This window comes from Agelaius phoeniceus, chromosome 3 (genome assembly GCF_051311805.1).
Source record: "Agelaius phoeniceus isolate bAgePho1 chromosome 3, bAgePho1.hap1, whole genome shotgun sequence".
NCBI lineage: Eukaryota > Metazoa > Chordata > Aves > Passeriformes > Icteridae > Agelaius > Agelaius phoeniceus.
In genome coordinates, this window is record NC_135267.1 from 1,172,018 (window position 1) to 1,186,240 (window position 14,223).

General features: G+C 56.2%; 1 protein-coding gene across 2 annotated transcripts; it reads left to right on the forward strand.

Moving 5' to 3' along the window:
- Positions 1 to 4,959: 4,959 nt before the first annotated feature.
- Positions 4,960 to 14,116, forward strand: SLC35F6 (solute carrier family 35 member F6). Of its 2 annotated transcripts, XM_077176427.1 has the most exons (6): positions 4,960 to 5,115; positions 6,449 to 6,521; positions 8,038 to 8,245; positions 8,343 to 8,558; positions 11,606 to 11,716; positions 12,992 to 14,116. In XM_077176427.1, exons 1-6 carry the CDS (start codon positions 5,039 to 5,041, stop codon positions 13,459 to 13,461), a joined length of 1,155 nt encoding a protein of 384 aa, XP_077032542.1. In that variant the 5' UTR covers positions 4,960 to 5,038; the 3' UTR covers positions 13,462 to 14,116. The 2 variants fall into 2 exon arrangements, 1 of the variants encoding a protein (XP_077032542.1); XR_013181709.1 differs by lacking the exons at positions 4,960 to 5,115; positions 6,449 to 6,521; positions 8,038 to 8,245; positions 8,343 to 8,558 and adding an exon at positions 8,722 to 9,102 and having other exon boundaries at positions 9,149 to 11,716; positions 12,992 to 13,029.
- Positions 14,117 to 14,223: the final 107 nt, after the last annotated feature.

The following is a 14,223-nucleotide window of genomic DNA, read 5'->3' on the forward strand; positions in this document are numbered from 1 at the left end:
TCCATCATCCATCCATCATCCATCCATCCATCCATCATCCATCCATCCATCATCCATCCATCCATCATCCATTGTCCCATCCATCCATCCATCATCCATCCATCCATCCATCCATCCATCCATCCATCATCCATCATCCATCCATCCATCCATCATCCATCCATCCATCCATCATCCATCCATCCATCCATCCATCCATCCATCCCTCCATCCATCCATCATCCATCCATCCATCCATCATCCATCCATCCATCATCCATCCATCCATCCATCCATCCATCCATCCATCCATCCATCATCCATCCATCATCCATCCATCCATCCATCATCCATCATACATCCATCCATCATCCATCCATCATCCATCCATCCATCCATCCATCCATCCATCCATCCATCCATCCATCCCCCCCACCCTTTTACCCCATCCCATTTTCCATTCCTCAATTCCCGATGGAGCAGAGGACAGAGCCGGTATTGTCCCAGCGCCAGGACACCAAGCTCAGCCCCCTCCAGCATTTGGGAATACAAAACATTCCCGAGGGATCCAGAGGGATCCACAGGGGCTGATCCAGGGATTCAGAGGAGTCTCCAGGCAGATTCCTGAGGGGTTCAGGGATCCTGAGTCATTTTTTTCCCTCTTAAAGCAATTAAATGTTCCCTGTCAGCCAATTCCCAAATATTTACAATCCATGGGACCGGCTCCAAATTCCAGCCTGGCGTTGGGTGGAAGCTCATCCCAGGGCTCATCCCAGGAGCGGGAGGGAGGTTGTTATCCTGGTGGGAAGGGGGGAAAAATTGGGGAAAAATCGGGGGAAAAATCGGGGGAAAAATCGGGGGGAAAATCGGGGTAAAAATTGGGGGAAAAATTGGGGAAAAATCAGGGAAAAAATCGGGAAGAAAATCAGGAAAAAATCGGGGAAATCCAGGGATTATTGGGGAAAAACCAAAGGAAAAATGGGGCCACATTTCCATCCCCTTCACCACGTCCCTCCTCAGGGCCACCCTTATGCCCCCCCCTAGGGCCACATTTTGGTGTCCCCCAAGGCCACATTTTTGTCCCCTTTAAGGCCACATTTTTGTCCCCTCCGGGTCACATTTTGGTGTCCCCCAGGGTCACATTTGGGTCCCGTCCAGGGTCACATTTCTGTCCCCATTTAGGGCTATGGCCTTGTCCTCTCCAGGGCCACATTTCTGTCCCCCAGGGCCACGTTTTGATTTGACACTCTGTCCTCCCTCAGGGCCACACTCTTGTCACCTCCAGGGCCACATTTCTGTCCCCCCCAGGGCCACATTTCTGTCCCCCCCAGGGCTACATTTTGGTGTCCCACCCTTAGGGCCATGATCTTGTCTCCTCTCCAGGTCACATTTTGGTGTCCCCCAGAGTCACATTTCTGTCCCCTCCAGGGTCACATTTCTGTCCCACTTAGGGCCATGCTCTTGTCACCTCCAGGGTGACATTTCTGTCGCCTCCAGGGTCACATTTTGGTGTCCCCCATGGTCACATTTCTGTCTCCTCCAAGGCCACAATTTGGTGTCCCCCAGGGTCACGTTTTGATTTGACATTCTCTCCTCCCTTAGGGCCACATTCTTGTCACCTCCAGGGTCACATTTCTGTCCACCTCAGGGCCACATTTTGGTGTCCCCCAGGGTAACATTTCTGTCCCCCAAGGTCACATTTCCATCCCTCCCCAGGGTCACATTTCTGTCCCCTCCAGGGTCACATTTCTGTCACCCCCAGGGTCACATTTTGATGTCCCCCCCTTGCCACACTCTTGTCCCCTCCAGGGTCCCACTTCTGTCCCTCTTCAGGGTCACATTTCTGTCATCCTCAGGGTCCCACTTCTGTCCCCCCCCACGGTCACATTTCTGTCCCCCAAGGTCACATTTCCATCCCTCCCCAGGGTCACACTTCTGTTCCCCCCAGGGTCCCACTTCTGTCCCTCTTCAGGGTCACATTTCTGTCATCCTCAGGGTCCCATTTCTGTCACCCCCAGGGTCACATTTCTGTCCCCCCCCTCAGGGTCCCATTTCTGTCCCCTCCAGGGTCCCATTTCTGTCCCCACTGCCCCCCGAGGTCACTCTCCCTTCCCCACTCTGCCCGACATCCCCAGCCATGGGAAGGGTTAATCCCAACTCAATCCCATCCCGATCCCATCCTGATCCAAACCCTTGGATTGGGAATTTCCATCCCAATCTCATCCCAATCCCAGCCTTGGCAAAACCCTTGGATTGGGAATTCCCATCCCCGGGCATGGGAAGGGTTAATCCCATCCCAATCCCATCCCAATCCCATCCCAATCCCATCCCAATCCTTGGCTGAGCCCTTGGATTGGGAATTTCCGCCCCCTGCCACGGGAAGGGCTGGAAAAAGGCTGGGAAAGGGCTGGGAAAGGCATGGGAAAAGGGGTGGAAACGGTGTGGGAAAAGGGTGGAAAAGGGAAAGAAAGGAGCGGAAAAGGAATGGAAAAAGGGGTGGAAAAAGGGATTGAAAAAATGGGTGGGAATGGGGTGGGCATGGGGTGGGAATGGGGTGGAAAAAAGGGGTGGAAAAGCTGCCTGGGATTATCCCGGGCAGGTTCATCCTGGGTTTATCCCAGGTTTATCCCAGGCAGGTTTATCCTGGTCAGGTTTATCCCGGGTTTACCCTGGTCAGGTCTTTCCAGACACATTTATCCCAGGCCGGTTTACCTCAGGCAGGCTTGTGCCAGGCAGGTTTATCCTGGGCAGGTTTATCCCAGGTTTATCCCAAACAGGTTTATCCTGGGCAGGTTTATCCCAGGTTTATCCCAAACAGGTTTATCCTGGGCAGGTTTATCCCAGACATGTTTATCCCGGGTTTATCCCAGACAAGTTTATCCTGGGCAGGTTTATCCAGGGTTTATCCTGGGCAGATTTATCCCGGGTTTATCCCAGACAGGTTTATCCCAGACAGGTTTATCCCAGACAGGTTTATCCCAACAGGTTTATCTCAGGCAGATTTATCCAAGACAGGTTTATCCCAGACAGGTTTATCCTGGTTTATCCCAGGAAGGTTTATCCCAGATTTATCCCAGACAGGTTTATGACAAACAGGTTTATCCCAGACAGCTTTACCTCAGGTTTATCTCAGGCAGGTTTGTCCCAGGTTTATCCCCGGCAGCTTTACCCCATGCAGGTTTATCCTGGGCAGGTTTACCCCAGTTTTATCCCAGGCAGGTTTATCCCAGTCAGGTTTATCCCAGTCAGGTTTTTCCCAGGTTTATCCCAGTCAGGTTTTTCCCGGGTTTATCCCAGTCAGATTTATCCCAGTCAGGTTTATCCCAGTCAGGTTTTTCCCAGGTTTATCCCAGTCAGGTTTTTCCCGGGTTTATCCCAGTCAGATTTATCCCAGTCAGGTTTATCACAGTCAGGTTTATCCCAGTCAGGTTTTTCCCGGGTTTATCCCAGTCAGGTTTATCTCTGGTTTATCCCGGGTTTATCCCAGTCAGGTTTATCCCAGTCAGGTTTATCCCGGGTTTATCCCAGTCAGGTTTATCTCTGGTTTATCCCGGGTTTATCCCAGTCAGGTTTATCTCAGTCAGGTTTTTCCCAGGTTTATCCCAGACAGGTTTATCCCAGTCAGGTTTATCACAGAGAGGTTTATCTCTGGTTTATCCTGGGTTTATCCCAGTCAGGTTTATCTCTGGTTTATCTCTGTTTTATCCCAGTCAGGTTTATCCCAGTCAGGTTTATCCCAGTCAGGTTTATCCCATTCAGGTTTATCCCAGTCAGGTTTTTCCCGGGTTTATCCCAGTCAGGTTTATCCCAGCTAGGTTTATCTCTGGTTTATCCCAGTCAGGTTTATCCCAGTCAGGTTTATCCCGGGTTTATCCCGGGTTTATCCCGGGTTTATCCCGGGCGGGCGCTGCGGGTCCCGAATGCCGGGAATGGATCCCGGCCGCGCTCCGACAGCGCCACCTGCCGGGAACCGGGGAGGGACACGGGGGGGACACGGGGGCGGTGGGGCCGGGACGGGAATCACCGGGATGGGAATTCCTGGGATAGAACTCCCGGGACAGAAATCCCAGGACAGAATCCCCAGGACAAAATCCCTGGGACAGAATCCCCGGGGCAGAATCTCGGGACAGAATCTCCGGGGCAGAATCCCCGGGACAGAATTCTCAAAATAAGATCCCCGGGACAGAATTCCCGGAACAAAATCCCCGGGACAGAATCCCCAGGACAAAATCCCTGGGACAGAACTCCCGGGACAGAACTCCCGGGACAGAATCCCCGGGACAGAATTCCTGGAACAGAATCTCAGGACAGAATCCCCGGGACAGAATCCCGGAACAGAATTCTCAAAATAAAATTTCCGGGAACAGAATTCCCGGGACAGAATCCCCGGGACAGAAATCCAAGGACAGAATCCCCAGGACAAAATCCCTGGGACAGAATTCCCGGGACAGAATTCTCAAAATAAAATTCCCGGGGACAGAACTCCCGGGACAGAAGTCCCCGGAAGAAAATCCCCGGGACAGAATTCCCGGAACAGAATTCCCGGGAGAGAATCCTCAAAGTAAAATCCCCGGAACAAAATCCCCGGGACAGAATTCCCGGGAGAGAATCCTCAAGACAGAATCCTCGGGACAGAATTCCCCGGATAAAATTACCTAGACAGAATTCCAGGGATGAAATCCCGGGAAAGAATTCCAGGACAGAATTCCCGGAACAGAATTCCCAGGATAAAATTCCCGAGACAGAATCCCCAGGACAGAACGCCCGGGACAGGATTCCCAGGACCGGCAGCATCAGAGGCTAAGGGCGTGGTTATGCAAATTAGGGGGCGTGGCGTCACACATTCCTTCCCATTGCTGCGCGGCCAGCAGAAGTAGGGGCGGAGCTTTTTCTTTAGGGGGCGTGGCCAGGGGGCGTGGCCCACATTCGGCTGACGGGGGCGTGTTCGATGGGCGTGTCCCTGTCGTGGGCGTGTCCCCTCGGTGTGGGCGTGTCCGGGGGCGTGTCCGCTCGGTGTGGGCGTGTCCCCGCGGACGGCGGTGCCGTTTTTGGGGGGGCCATGGCGTGGTCCCGGTACCAGCTGGGCCTGGCCGCGCTCATGCTCCTCACCGGCTCCATCAACACCCTGGCGGCCAAGTGAGTCCCCCAAAATCCCCCAAAATCCCCCAAAATCCCCCGGGCCCCGCCCCCCCGGTGTCGCGGTTGTGTCCCCGTGAGTGGCCTTGGGGACCCCCCCCCCGCCGAGGCTTTGGGGTCACCTCGGTGTCCCCACCCCCACAATGGGGAGGGGGGGATCCTTTTGGGGGGGATCCGGCTCCTTTTGGGGTCGGGGACGGAATTTGGGTTCCTCCAGCCCATTTTGGGCTGGAGCCCCGCCCCGGGTGCCCGTGCGGCTCCTCCCGCACCCCAAAATCCCGGGAAGCGCGGCAGTGACGTCATTGCCAACCGGCGGCGATCCCCAAAATGTGCCCGGGCAGGGCGGACCTGCCAGGCCGGCTCATCCCGGCCGATCCCAGCTCCGGAAGGGGAAACTGAGGCCGAGGGGACACGTGAGGTCCCAAAAAAGCCTCTTGCGACACCCCGGGAATGAGTCAGCCCCGAATCTGCCGGGATTGGCGGAAAACCGGGAGGGGAGGGGTCCCCTGGGGGTCGGGGATGTTCCCGGCTGGATTCGGGGGGACATTCGGGGTCTGTGGAATGGGAAATCCGCATCCAAAGGGTCCTGCTTTGGCCAGAGGGTGGTTGGAGCAGCCCAAAAAAAGGGGGATTTACCCCAAACTGGGGCTGGGGCCTCCAGCGATTTTATGGATCCGGTGTCCCTCGGGATCCGGAGTTTTGGGACAGGGGGTGTCCCATTCCCGGTGTCCCATTCACTCAATCCCGGGATCCCAGATCCGGATTTTTGGGACATGGGGTGTCCCATTCCCGGTGTCCCATTCCCGGTGTTCCGTTCCCGGCTGTCACTCAGGATCCAGATTTTTGGGACATGGGGTGTCCCGTTCCCGGTGTCCCGTTCCCGGTATCCCAATGCCGGTGTCCGGTTCCCGGCTGTCACTCAATCGCGGGATCCCAGATCCGGATTTTTGGGACATGGGGTGTCCCGTTCCCGGTGTCCCGTTCCCGGTATCCCGTTCCCGGTGTCCCGTTCCCGGCTGTCACTCAATCCCGGCATCCCAGATCCGGATTTTTGGGACATGGGGTGTCCCGTTCCCGGTGTCCCGTTCCCGGCTGTCACTCAATCCCGGGATCCCAGCCAGGGCTGCTCAGGCCGGGACAGCCCCGGCGGTGTCGCCTTCCCTGGGGACGTCCCGGCCCCGGCGCTGTCACCTGGGGGCGCTGCTGTCCCAGGGCACGGCCCGGTCCCGATTCCCCCATCCCGATCCCGATCCCGATCCCGATCCCCCATCCCCATCCCGATCCCGATCCCGATCCCGGTCCCGATCCCGATCCCTGCCCTGATCCCTCCCAGGTGGGCCGACAACTTCAGCGCTCCCGGCTGCGATGGGACGGAGGAGCACAAATTCCAGCACCCCTTCCTGCAGGTGAGATTCCCGACCCCAGCCCCATTCCCAATCCCAGCCCCATTCCCAATCCCAGTTCCATTCCCAATTCCAATCCCTTCCTGCAGGTGAGATTCCCAATCCCATCCCCATTCCCAATCCCATCCCCATTCCCAATCCCAACCCCATTCCCAATTCCAGTCCCATTCCTGATCCCAGCCCCATTCCCAATTCCAATCCCTTCCTGCAGGTGAGATTCCCAATTCCAGCCCCATTCCCAATCCCAACCCCATTCCCAATCCCAGCCCCATTCCCAATCCCAGCCCCATTCCCAATTCCAGCCCCATTCCCAATCCCATCCCCATTCCCAGTTCCAGCCCCATTCCCAATTCCAGTCCCATTCCTGATCCCAGCCCCATTCCCAATTCCAGTCCCTTCCTGCAGGTGAGATTCCCTGTCCCCGCCCCATTCCTGATTTGAGCCCCATTCCTGATCCAAACACCCCTTCCTGCCAGTGAGATTCCCAGTCCCAGCCCCATTCCCAATCCCAGCCCCATTCCTGATTCCAGCCCCACTCCCAATTCCGGCCCCATTCCCAATTCCAATCCCATTCCAGCTTCCAGCCCCATTCCTGATTCCAGGCCCTTTCCCCATTTCCAGCCCTATTCCTACAGGTGATTCCTCATTTCCAGCTTCCAGCCCCCATTCCTACAGGTGAACCCCATTATTCCCATTTCCATTCTCATTCCTACAGGCAAACCCCATTATTCCCATTTCTAACCCCCATTCCTACAGGTGATCACCCCATTCCAGTTTCCAGCCCCCAATCCTACAGGTGAACCCCATTATTCCCATTTCCAGCCCCATTCCTACAGGAAAACCCCATTATTCCCATTTCCAGCCCCCAATCCTACACACGAACCCCATTATTCCCGTTTCCAGCCCCATTCCTACACATGAACCCCATTATTCCCATTTCCAGCCCCATTCCTACAGGTGATCCCCATTATTCCCATTTCCAGCCCCATTCCTACAGGAAAACCCCATTATTCCCATTTCCAGCCCCCATTCCTACACACGAACCCCATTATTCCCATTTCCCGCCCCATCCCTACACACAAACCCCATTATTCCCATTTCCAGCCCCATTCCTACAGGTGATCCCCATTATTCCCATTTCCAGCCCCATTCCTACAGGAAAACCCCATTATTCCCATTTCCAGCCCCCATTCCTACACACGAACCCCATTATTCCCATTTCCAGCCCCCATTCCTACACACGAACCCCATTATTCCCATTTCCAGCCCCATCCCTACACACGAACCCCATTATTCCCATTTCCAGCCCCCAATCCTACACACAAACCCCATTATTCCCATTTCCAGCCCCATTCCTACAGGTGAACCCCATTATTCCCATTTCCAGCCCCATTCCTACAGGTGATCCCCATTATTCCCATTTCCAGCCCCCATTCCTACACACGAACCCCATTATTCCCATTTCCAGCCCTCACCCCCCCTCCCAGCCCCACATTCCCACATTCCCTGTGTCCCCCAGGCCGCCGGGATGTTCCTGGGGGAATTCTCCTGCCTCCCGGTGTTCTACCTGCTGCTCCTGCGGGATCGGCGCCGCGCGGATCGGGATCGGGATCGGCATCGGGATCGGGATGGGGATCCAGCCCCGGCCCCATCCCGACCCTTCAACGCCCTGCTGTTCCTGCCCCCCGCCCTGTGCGACATGGCCGGCACCAGCATCATGTACGTGGGTGAGTCCGCCGCGCAATTCCCGCTCTTCCCGTGAACCGCGGGATTTCCGGAAGTTTCCGTCGGGCCCTGAGCGCTTTTCCCGCCGTTTTCCCGCAGCTTTGAACATGACCAGCGCCTCCAGCTTCCAGATGCTGCGGGGCTCCCTCATCATCTTCACCGGGCTCCTCTCCGTGGCCTTCCTGGGCCGGAGGCTGGAGTGGAGCCACTGGGCGGGAATTGTGCTCACCATCCTGGGGCTGGCGCTGGTGGGAATGGCGGATCTGCGCGGGAACCCCGGCGGCGCCGGGCACGGGCTGGCCGACGTCATCACCGGTATCCCGGGAATGCCGGGGCATCAGGGATATCCCAGGGAATCCCGGGAATGCCGGGCAGGGGGCACGGGCTGGCTGATGTCATCATGGGTATCCCGGGAATGCTGGGGCATCCCAGGGAATCCCGGGAATGCCGGGGCAGTGGGACACGGGCTGGCATCGTGGTAATGCCAGGGCAGGGGGACACAGGCTGGCCAACGTCATCACCGGTATCCCGGGAATGCCGGGGCATCAGGGATATCCCAGGAATGCCGGGGCAGTGGGACACGGGCTGGCTGATGTCATCACGGGTGTCCCAGGAATGCCGGAGCATCCCATGGCATCCCAGGGAATCCCGGGAATGCCAGGGCAGTGGGACACGGGCTGGCTGGTGTCATCACAGGAATCCTGGGAATGCCGGGGCATCCCATGGCATCCCAGCGAATCCCGGGAATGCTGGGGCAGTGGGACACGGGCTGGCTGATGTCATCACAGGCATCCTGGGAATGCCGGGGCATCGCGGGGCATTGCGGGAATCCCGGGAATGCCGGGGCAGTGGGATACAGGCTGGCATTGCGGGAATCCCGGGAATGCCGGGGTGGTGGGACACAGGCTGGCATCGTGGGTATCCTGGGAATTCCAGGGCAGTGGGACATGGGCTGGCATCATCACAGGTATCCCAGGAATGCCAGGGCACTGGGACACAGGCTGGAATCCCGGGAATGCCGGGGCAGTGGGACAGTCTTGGGATGGCAGGGTCACTCTATAGGATGATGGCGTCACTCGTTGGGATGGTGGGATTATTCCTTGGAATGGCAGGGTCACTCCTTGGGATGGTGGGAAAGGTCCTTGGAGTGGCAGGAAGACTTCTAGGAATGGGGGGATCACTCCATGAAGCTGGTGGGGGAAATTTCTTGGGATGGGGGAATTTCTCCTTGGGATGGGGGGATCACTCCATGGAATGATGGGATCACTCCATGGAATGGTGGGAAAACCTTTTGGAATCTCTCCTTGGATTGGTGGGATCACTCCATGGAATGATGCGATCACTCCATGGAATGATGCGATCACTCCATGGAATGGTGGGAAAACCTCTTGGAATGGGGGAATCTCTCCTTGGGATTGGTGGGATCACTCCATGGAATGGTGGGAAAACCTCTTGGAACGGGGGAATCTCTCCTTGGGATGGGGGGATCACTCCTTGGATTGGTGGGATCACTCCATGGAATGGGGTAATCTCTCCTTGGATTGGTGGGATCTCTCCTTGGATTGGTGGGATCTCTCCTTGGATTGGTGGGATCACTCCATGGAATGATGGGATCTCTCCTTGGATTGGTGGGATCACTCCCTGGAATGATGGGATCACTCTTTGGAATTGTGGGATCACTCCCTGGAATGGGGGGATCGCTGAAGCACAGACGAACCAACTAAGGCTGGCAAGAAGGGAAGGAAGGGCGCTCATCACGCCAACGGGAGCAAGCGGAATATTGGAATTATTTCCCAAAGCCGTTCTTGGGCAGCCGCAGGCTCCCGCTCCCCGTTCATCCAAAAACGTCACACGGCTTTTAAGGCCACCTCATACATATTCATCACCCGTATTATAATCAGCTGAATATTCATTACGGCTGCGCAATTGCTCTCCCTTAATTGGGGTCGTGGGTGGGGTTTTGAAAATCATCTTCCTCACGGAGCTCTTCACCCGCGGCCAGTCCACTCACACCTCTTGGCCTGCTGGTCACCTTGGCTAAGCCTGTCCTAACTCTTGGGTTATTCTCAAGGCCAGGTTTTTTATGGCTCCTGCCCTCTTGCATGCTCCATCTCTCCCCCGTTCCCTTGGAATTTCACTTTTCCTGGTATTTCTGTCACTCTCGAACCAGAGTTTGTGATTCCTGCTAGCGGCATTCCTAACTTAACTCATTCATTTATTTAAAACCTTAACTAAAACGTGCGGTGTTTCGCCGTCTTAATTATAGTTCCGGCCGGCTCCCCGACTCTTCTGCACTTTTCAATTAGCCTAATTACATTTCCAGCTGGCCCCTGGGCTCATCACTCCTTGGAATGGGGGGAAAACTTCTTGGAATGGGGGGGGGTCACTTTTCCCCCATTTTCCTCCTCTCTTCCTTTTCCCTGTTGTTTTCCCTGTTGTTTTCCATGTTGTTATTCCTGTTTTCCCTGTCGTTATCCTGGTTTTCCCTGATCTTTTCCCTGTTTTTCCCTCTTGTTTTCCCCATTTTCCCTGTTGTTATCCGGGTTTTCCCTTTTGTTATCCCAATTTTCCCTCTTGTTTTCCCTCTTATTATCCCAATTTTCCCTCTTGTTTTCACTCTTATTATCCCAATTTTCCCTGTTGTTTTCCCTGTCGTTATCCTGATTTTCCTTGTTGTTTTCCCTGCTATCCCTGTTGTTATCCCTGTTTTCCCTTTTCTTTTCCCTGTTCTTTTCCCTGTTTTCCCTGTTCTTTTCCCTGTTGTTATCCCGGTTTTTCCTGTTGTTATCTCTGTTGGTATCCCTGTTTTTCCTGGTTTTTTCCCTGTTTTCCCAGTTGCTTGCCCTGTTTTATCCCTATTTTCCTTGTTGTTTTTCCTGTTTTCCCTGTTGTTATCCCAATTTTTCCTGTTCTTTTCCCTATTCTCTTCCCTGTTCTTTCCCCCATTTTCCCTGTTGCTATCCCTGTTTTCCCTGTTCTTTTCCCTGTTTTCCCAATTTTCCCCGTTCTTTTCCCTGTTTTCCTGGTTTTCCCCACATTTTTCCCCTTTTTTTCCTTGTTGTTTTCCTTGTTTTCCTTGTTGTTTTCCCTGTTGTTATCTGTGTTTTCCCTTTTCTTTTCCCTGTTCTTTTCCTGTTTTATCCCGATTTTCCTTGTTGTTATCCCCGTTTTCCCTGTTGTTTTCCCGTTTTTTCCTGTTGTTATCCCAATTTTCCCTTTTCTTTTCCCTGTTCTTTTCCCTGTTTTCCCTTTTCTTTTCCCTGTTCTTTTCCCTGTTTTCCCTGTTATTTCCCCTGTTCTTTTCCCTGTTCTTTTCCCTGTTCTTTTCCCTGTTCTTATCCCGGTTTTCCCTGTTTTCCCAGGTGACCTCCTGATCCTGCTGGCCCAGGCCATCGTGTCCATCCAGATGGTGCTGGAGGAGAAATTCATCTTCAGCCACGACGTGCACCCGCTGCGCGCCGTGGGCACCGAAGGTCCGCGGTTCCCCTGGAACCCCCGCCAGCGGGAATCCCACGGGGATCTCCTGCAGAAATCTGGGAATTCTCGGGGGTGGCAGAGGACAGGCACTGTCCCCCAGCAGGATTTGCCCTCGGGGATTGGGAATTGTCCCTGCAGGGAATGTCAGCCCGGGGTGGAGAGGCTGTGCCGGCTCTTCCCGATGGGATACGGACCCACAGCCGGCGCTCCCGGAGCTTCTGCCGCATTCCCAGGGGATTGGGATGGATTTGGGGCTGGATTGGGATTGGGATTGGGATCGGGGCCACAGCCAGCTCTCCCAGAGCCTCTGCCCCATTCCCAGGGGATTGGGATGGATTTGGGGCTGGATTGGGATTAGGATTGGGATTGGGATTGGGATTGGGGCCACAGCCAGCTCTCCCGGAGCCTCTGCCCCATTCCCAGGGGATTGGGATTGGGATTTGGGGTTGGATTGGGATTGGGATTGGGGCCACAGCCAGCTCTCCCAGAGCCTCTGCCCCATTCCCAGGGGATTGGGATGGATTTGGGGCTGGATTGGGATTGGGATTGGGATTGGGATTGGGATTGGGGCCACAGCCAACTCTCCCAGAGACTCTGCCGCATTCCCAGGGGATTGGGATGGATTTGGGGCTGGATTGGGATTGGGATTGGGGCCACATCCAGCTCTCCCGGAGCCTCTGCCCCATTCCCAGGGGATTGGGATGGATTTGGGGCTGGATTGGGATTGGGATTGGGATTGGGGCCACATCCAGCTCTCCCAGAGCCTCTGCCCCATTCCCAGGGGATTGGGATTGGGATTTGGGGTTGGATTGGGATTGGGACTGGGGCCACAGCCAGCTCTCCTGGAGCCTCTGCCCCATTCCCAGGGGATTGGGATGGATTTGGGGCTGGATTGGGATTGGGATTGGGGCCACAGCCAACTCTCCCAGAGCCTCTGCCGCATTCCCAGGGGATTGGGATGGGATTAGGACTGGATTGGGATTGGGATTGGGACTGGGGCCACAGCCAACTCTCCCGGAGCCTCTGCCCCATTCCCAGGGGATTGGGATGGATTTGGGGCTGGATTGGGATTGGGATGGGGATTGGGGCCACAGCCAGCTCTCCCGGAGCCTCTGCCCCATTCCCAGGGGATTGGGATTGGGATTTGGGGCTGGATTGGATTGGGATTGGGACCATAGCCAGCTCTCCTGGAGCCTCTGCCCCATTCCCAGGGGAATTCCATGGGAATCCCGCTCGGTCCGGTCCGTGATACAAGCAGGAATTCCCCGCAGGTCTTTTCGGCTTCTCCATCCTGGCGCTGCTGCTGGTGCCGCTGTCCTTCATCCCGGCGGGGCGGCTCTCGGGGAACCCCCGTGGCGTCCTGGAGGATCCCGCGGACGCCTGGTGCCAGATCCGCCGGGAGCCCCTGATCCTGGCGGCGCTGCTGGGGAACGTCGGGAGCATCTCCTTCTTCAACTTTGCGGGGATCAGCGTGACGCGGGAGCTGAGCGCGACCACGCGCACGGTGCTGGACAGCCTGCGCACGCTGCTGGTCTGGGCGCTCAGCCTGGCGCTGCGCTGGGAGCGCTTCCACGCCCTCCAGATCCCGGGATTTGCCCTGCTCCTGGCCGGGGCCGCGCTCTACAACGGCCTGCACCGCGCGCTGCGGAGCGCCGGGAACGCCGGGGGCAGCGGGAGCGACAGCCAGGAGAGGGAAGCGCTGCTGGGAGGGGACGGAGATGGCGGCAACATCCAGGGATGAGCGGGTGCTCCTTGGGATTGGGAATTGTCCCTGCGGGGAATGTCGGCTGTGCCGGCTCTTCCCAGTGGGATATGGACCCAGAGTTGGCTCTGCTGGAGTGTCTGCCCCATTCCCAGCGGGATTGGGGTGGAATTGGGACTGGATTGGGATTGGGAATGGGAATGGGATTGGGGTGGGATGGGGGCTGGGGCTGGATCCACCCATCCCCCAACCCATGTTCCCAATAAAGCCCCTCTGCCCATTCCATGGGGATCTCTGCGGGGATCCTGCAGAAATTCGGGAATTCTCAGGGAATTCTCTTTGGGATATCTCAGGGAGAGGACAGGGACTGTCCCCCAGGGTGTCCCAGCAGGATTTGCCCTTGGGAATATTCCCAAGGATTGGGACTGGGAATTATCCCTGCAGGGAATGTCAGCCAGGAGTGGAGAGGCTGTGCCGGCTCTTCCCGGTGGGATACGGACCCGCAGCCGGTGCTCCCGGAGCTTCTGCCCCATTCCCAGGGGATTGGGATTGGACTGGGATCGGTTTGGGATTGCGATGGGTTTGGAATTGGGATTGGAATGGGCTTGAGGCTGGATCCACTCCCTTCCCCAAATCGTGTTTCCAATAAAGCCCCTCTGCCCATGGCTCATTCCGTGGGGAGATCCTGCAGGAATTTGGGAATTCTCAGGAATGGCAGAGGACAGGGACTGTCCCCTAGGGTGTCCCAGCAGGATTTCTTCCCCAGGATCTCTTCCAGGGGGGATCAGGACCTGGCAGTTG

Bases quoted from the DNA above. Each gene is read 5' to 3' on its own strand.
- SLC35F6 (XM_077176427.1), top strand. From the start codon at position 5,039: ATGGCGTGGTCCCGGTACCAGCTGGGCCTGGCCGCGCTCATGCTCCTC. The intron at 6,522-8,037 runs GTGAGATTCCCG...TGTGTCCCCCAG, and splicing joins TCCAGCACCCCTTCCTGCAG to GCCGCCGGGATGTTCCTGGG. The intron at 8,246-8,342 runs GTGAGTCCGCCG...GTTTTCCCGCAG, and splicing joins CACCAGCATCATGTACGTGG to CTTTGAACATGACCAGCGCC.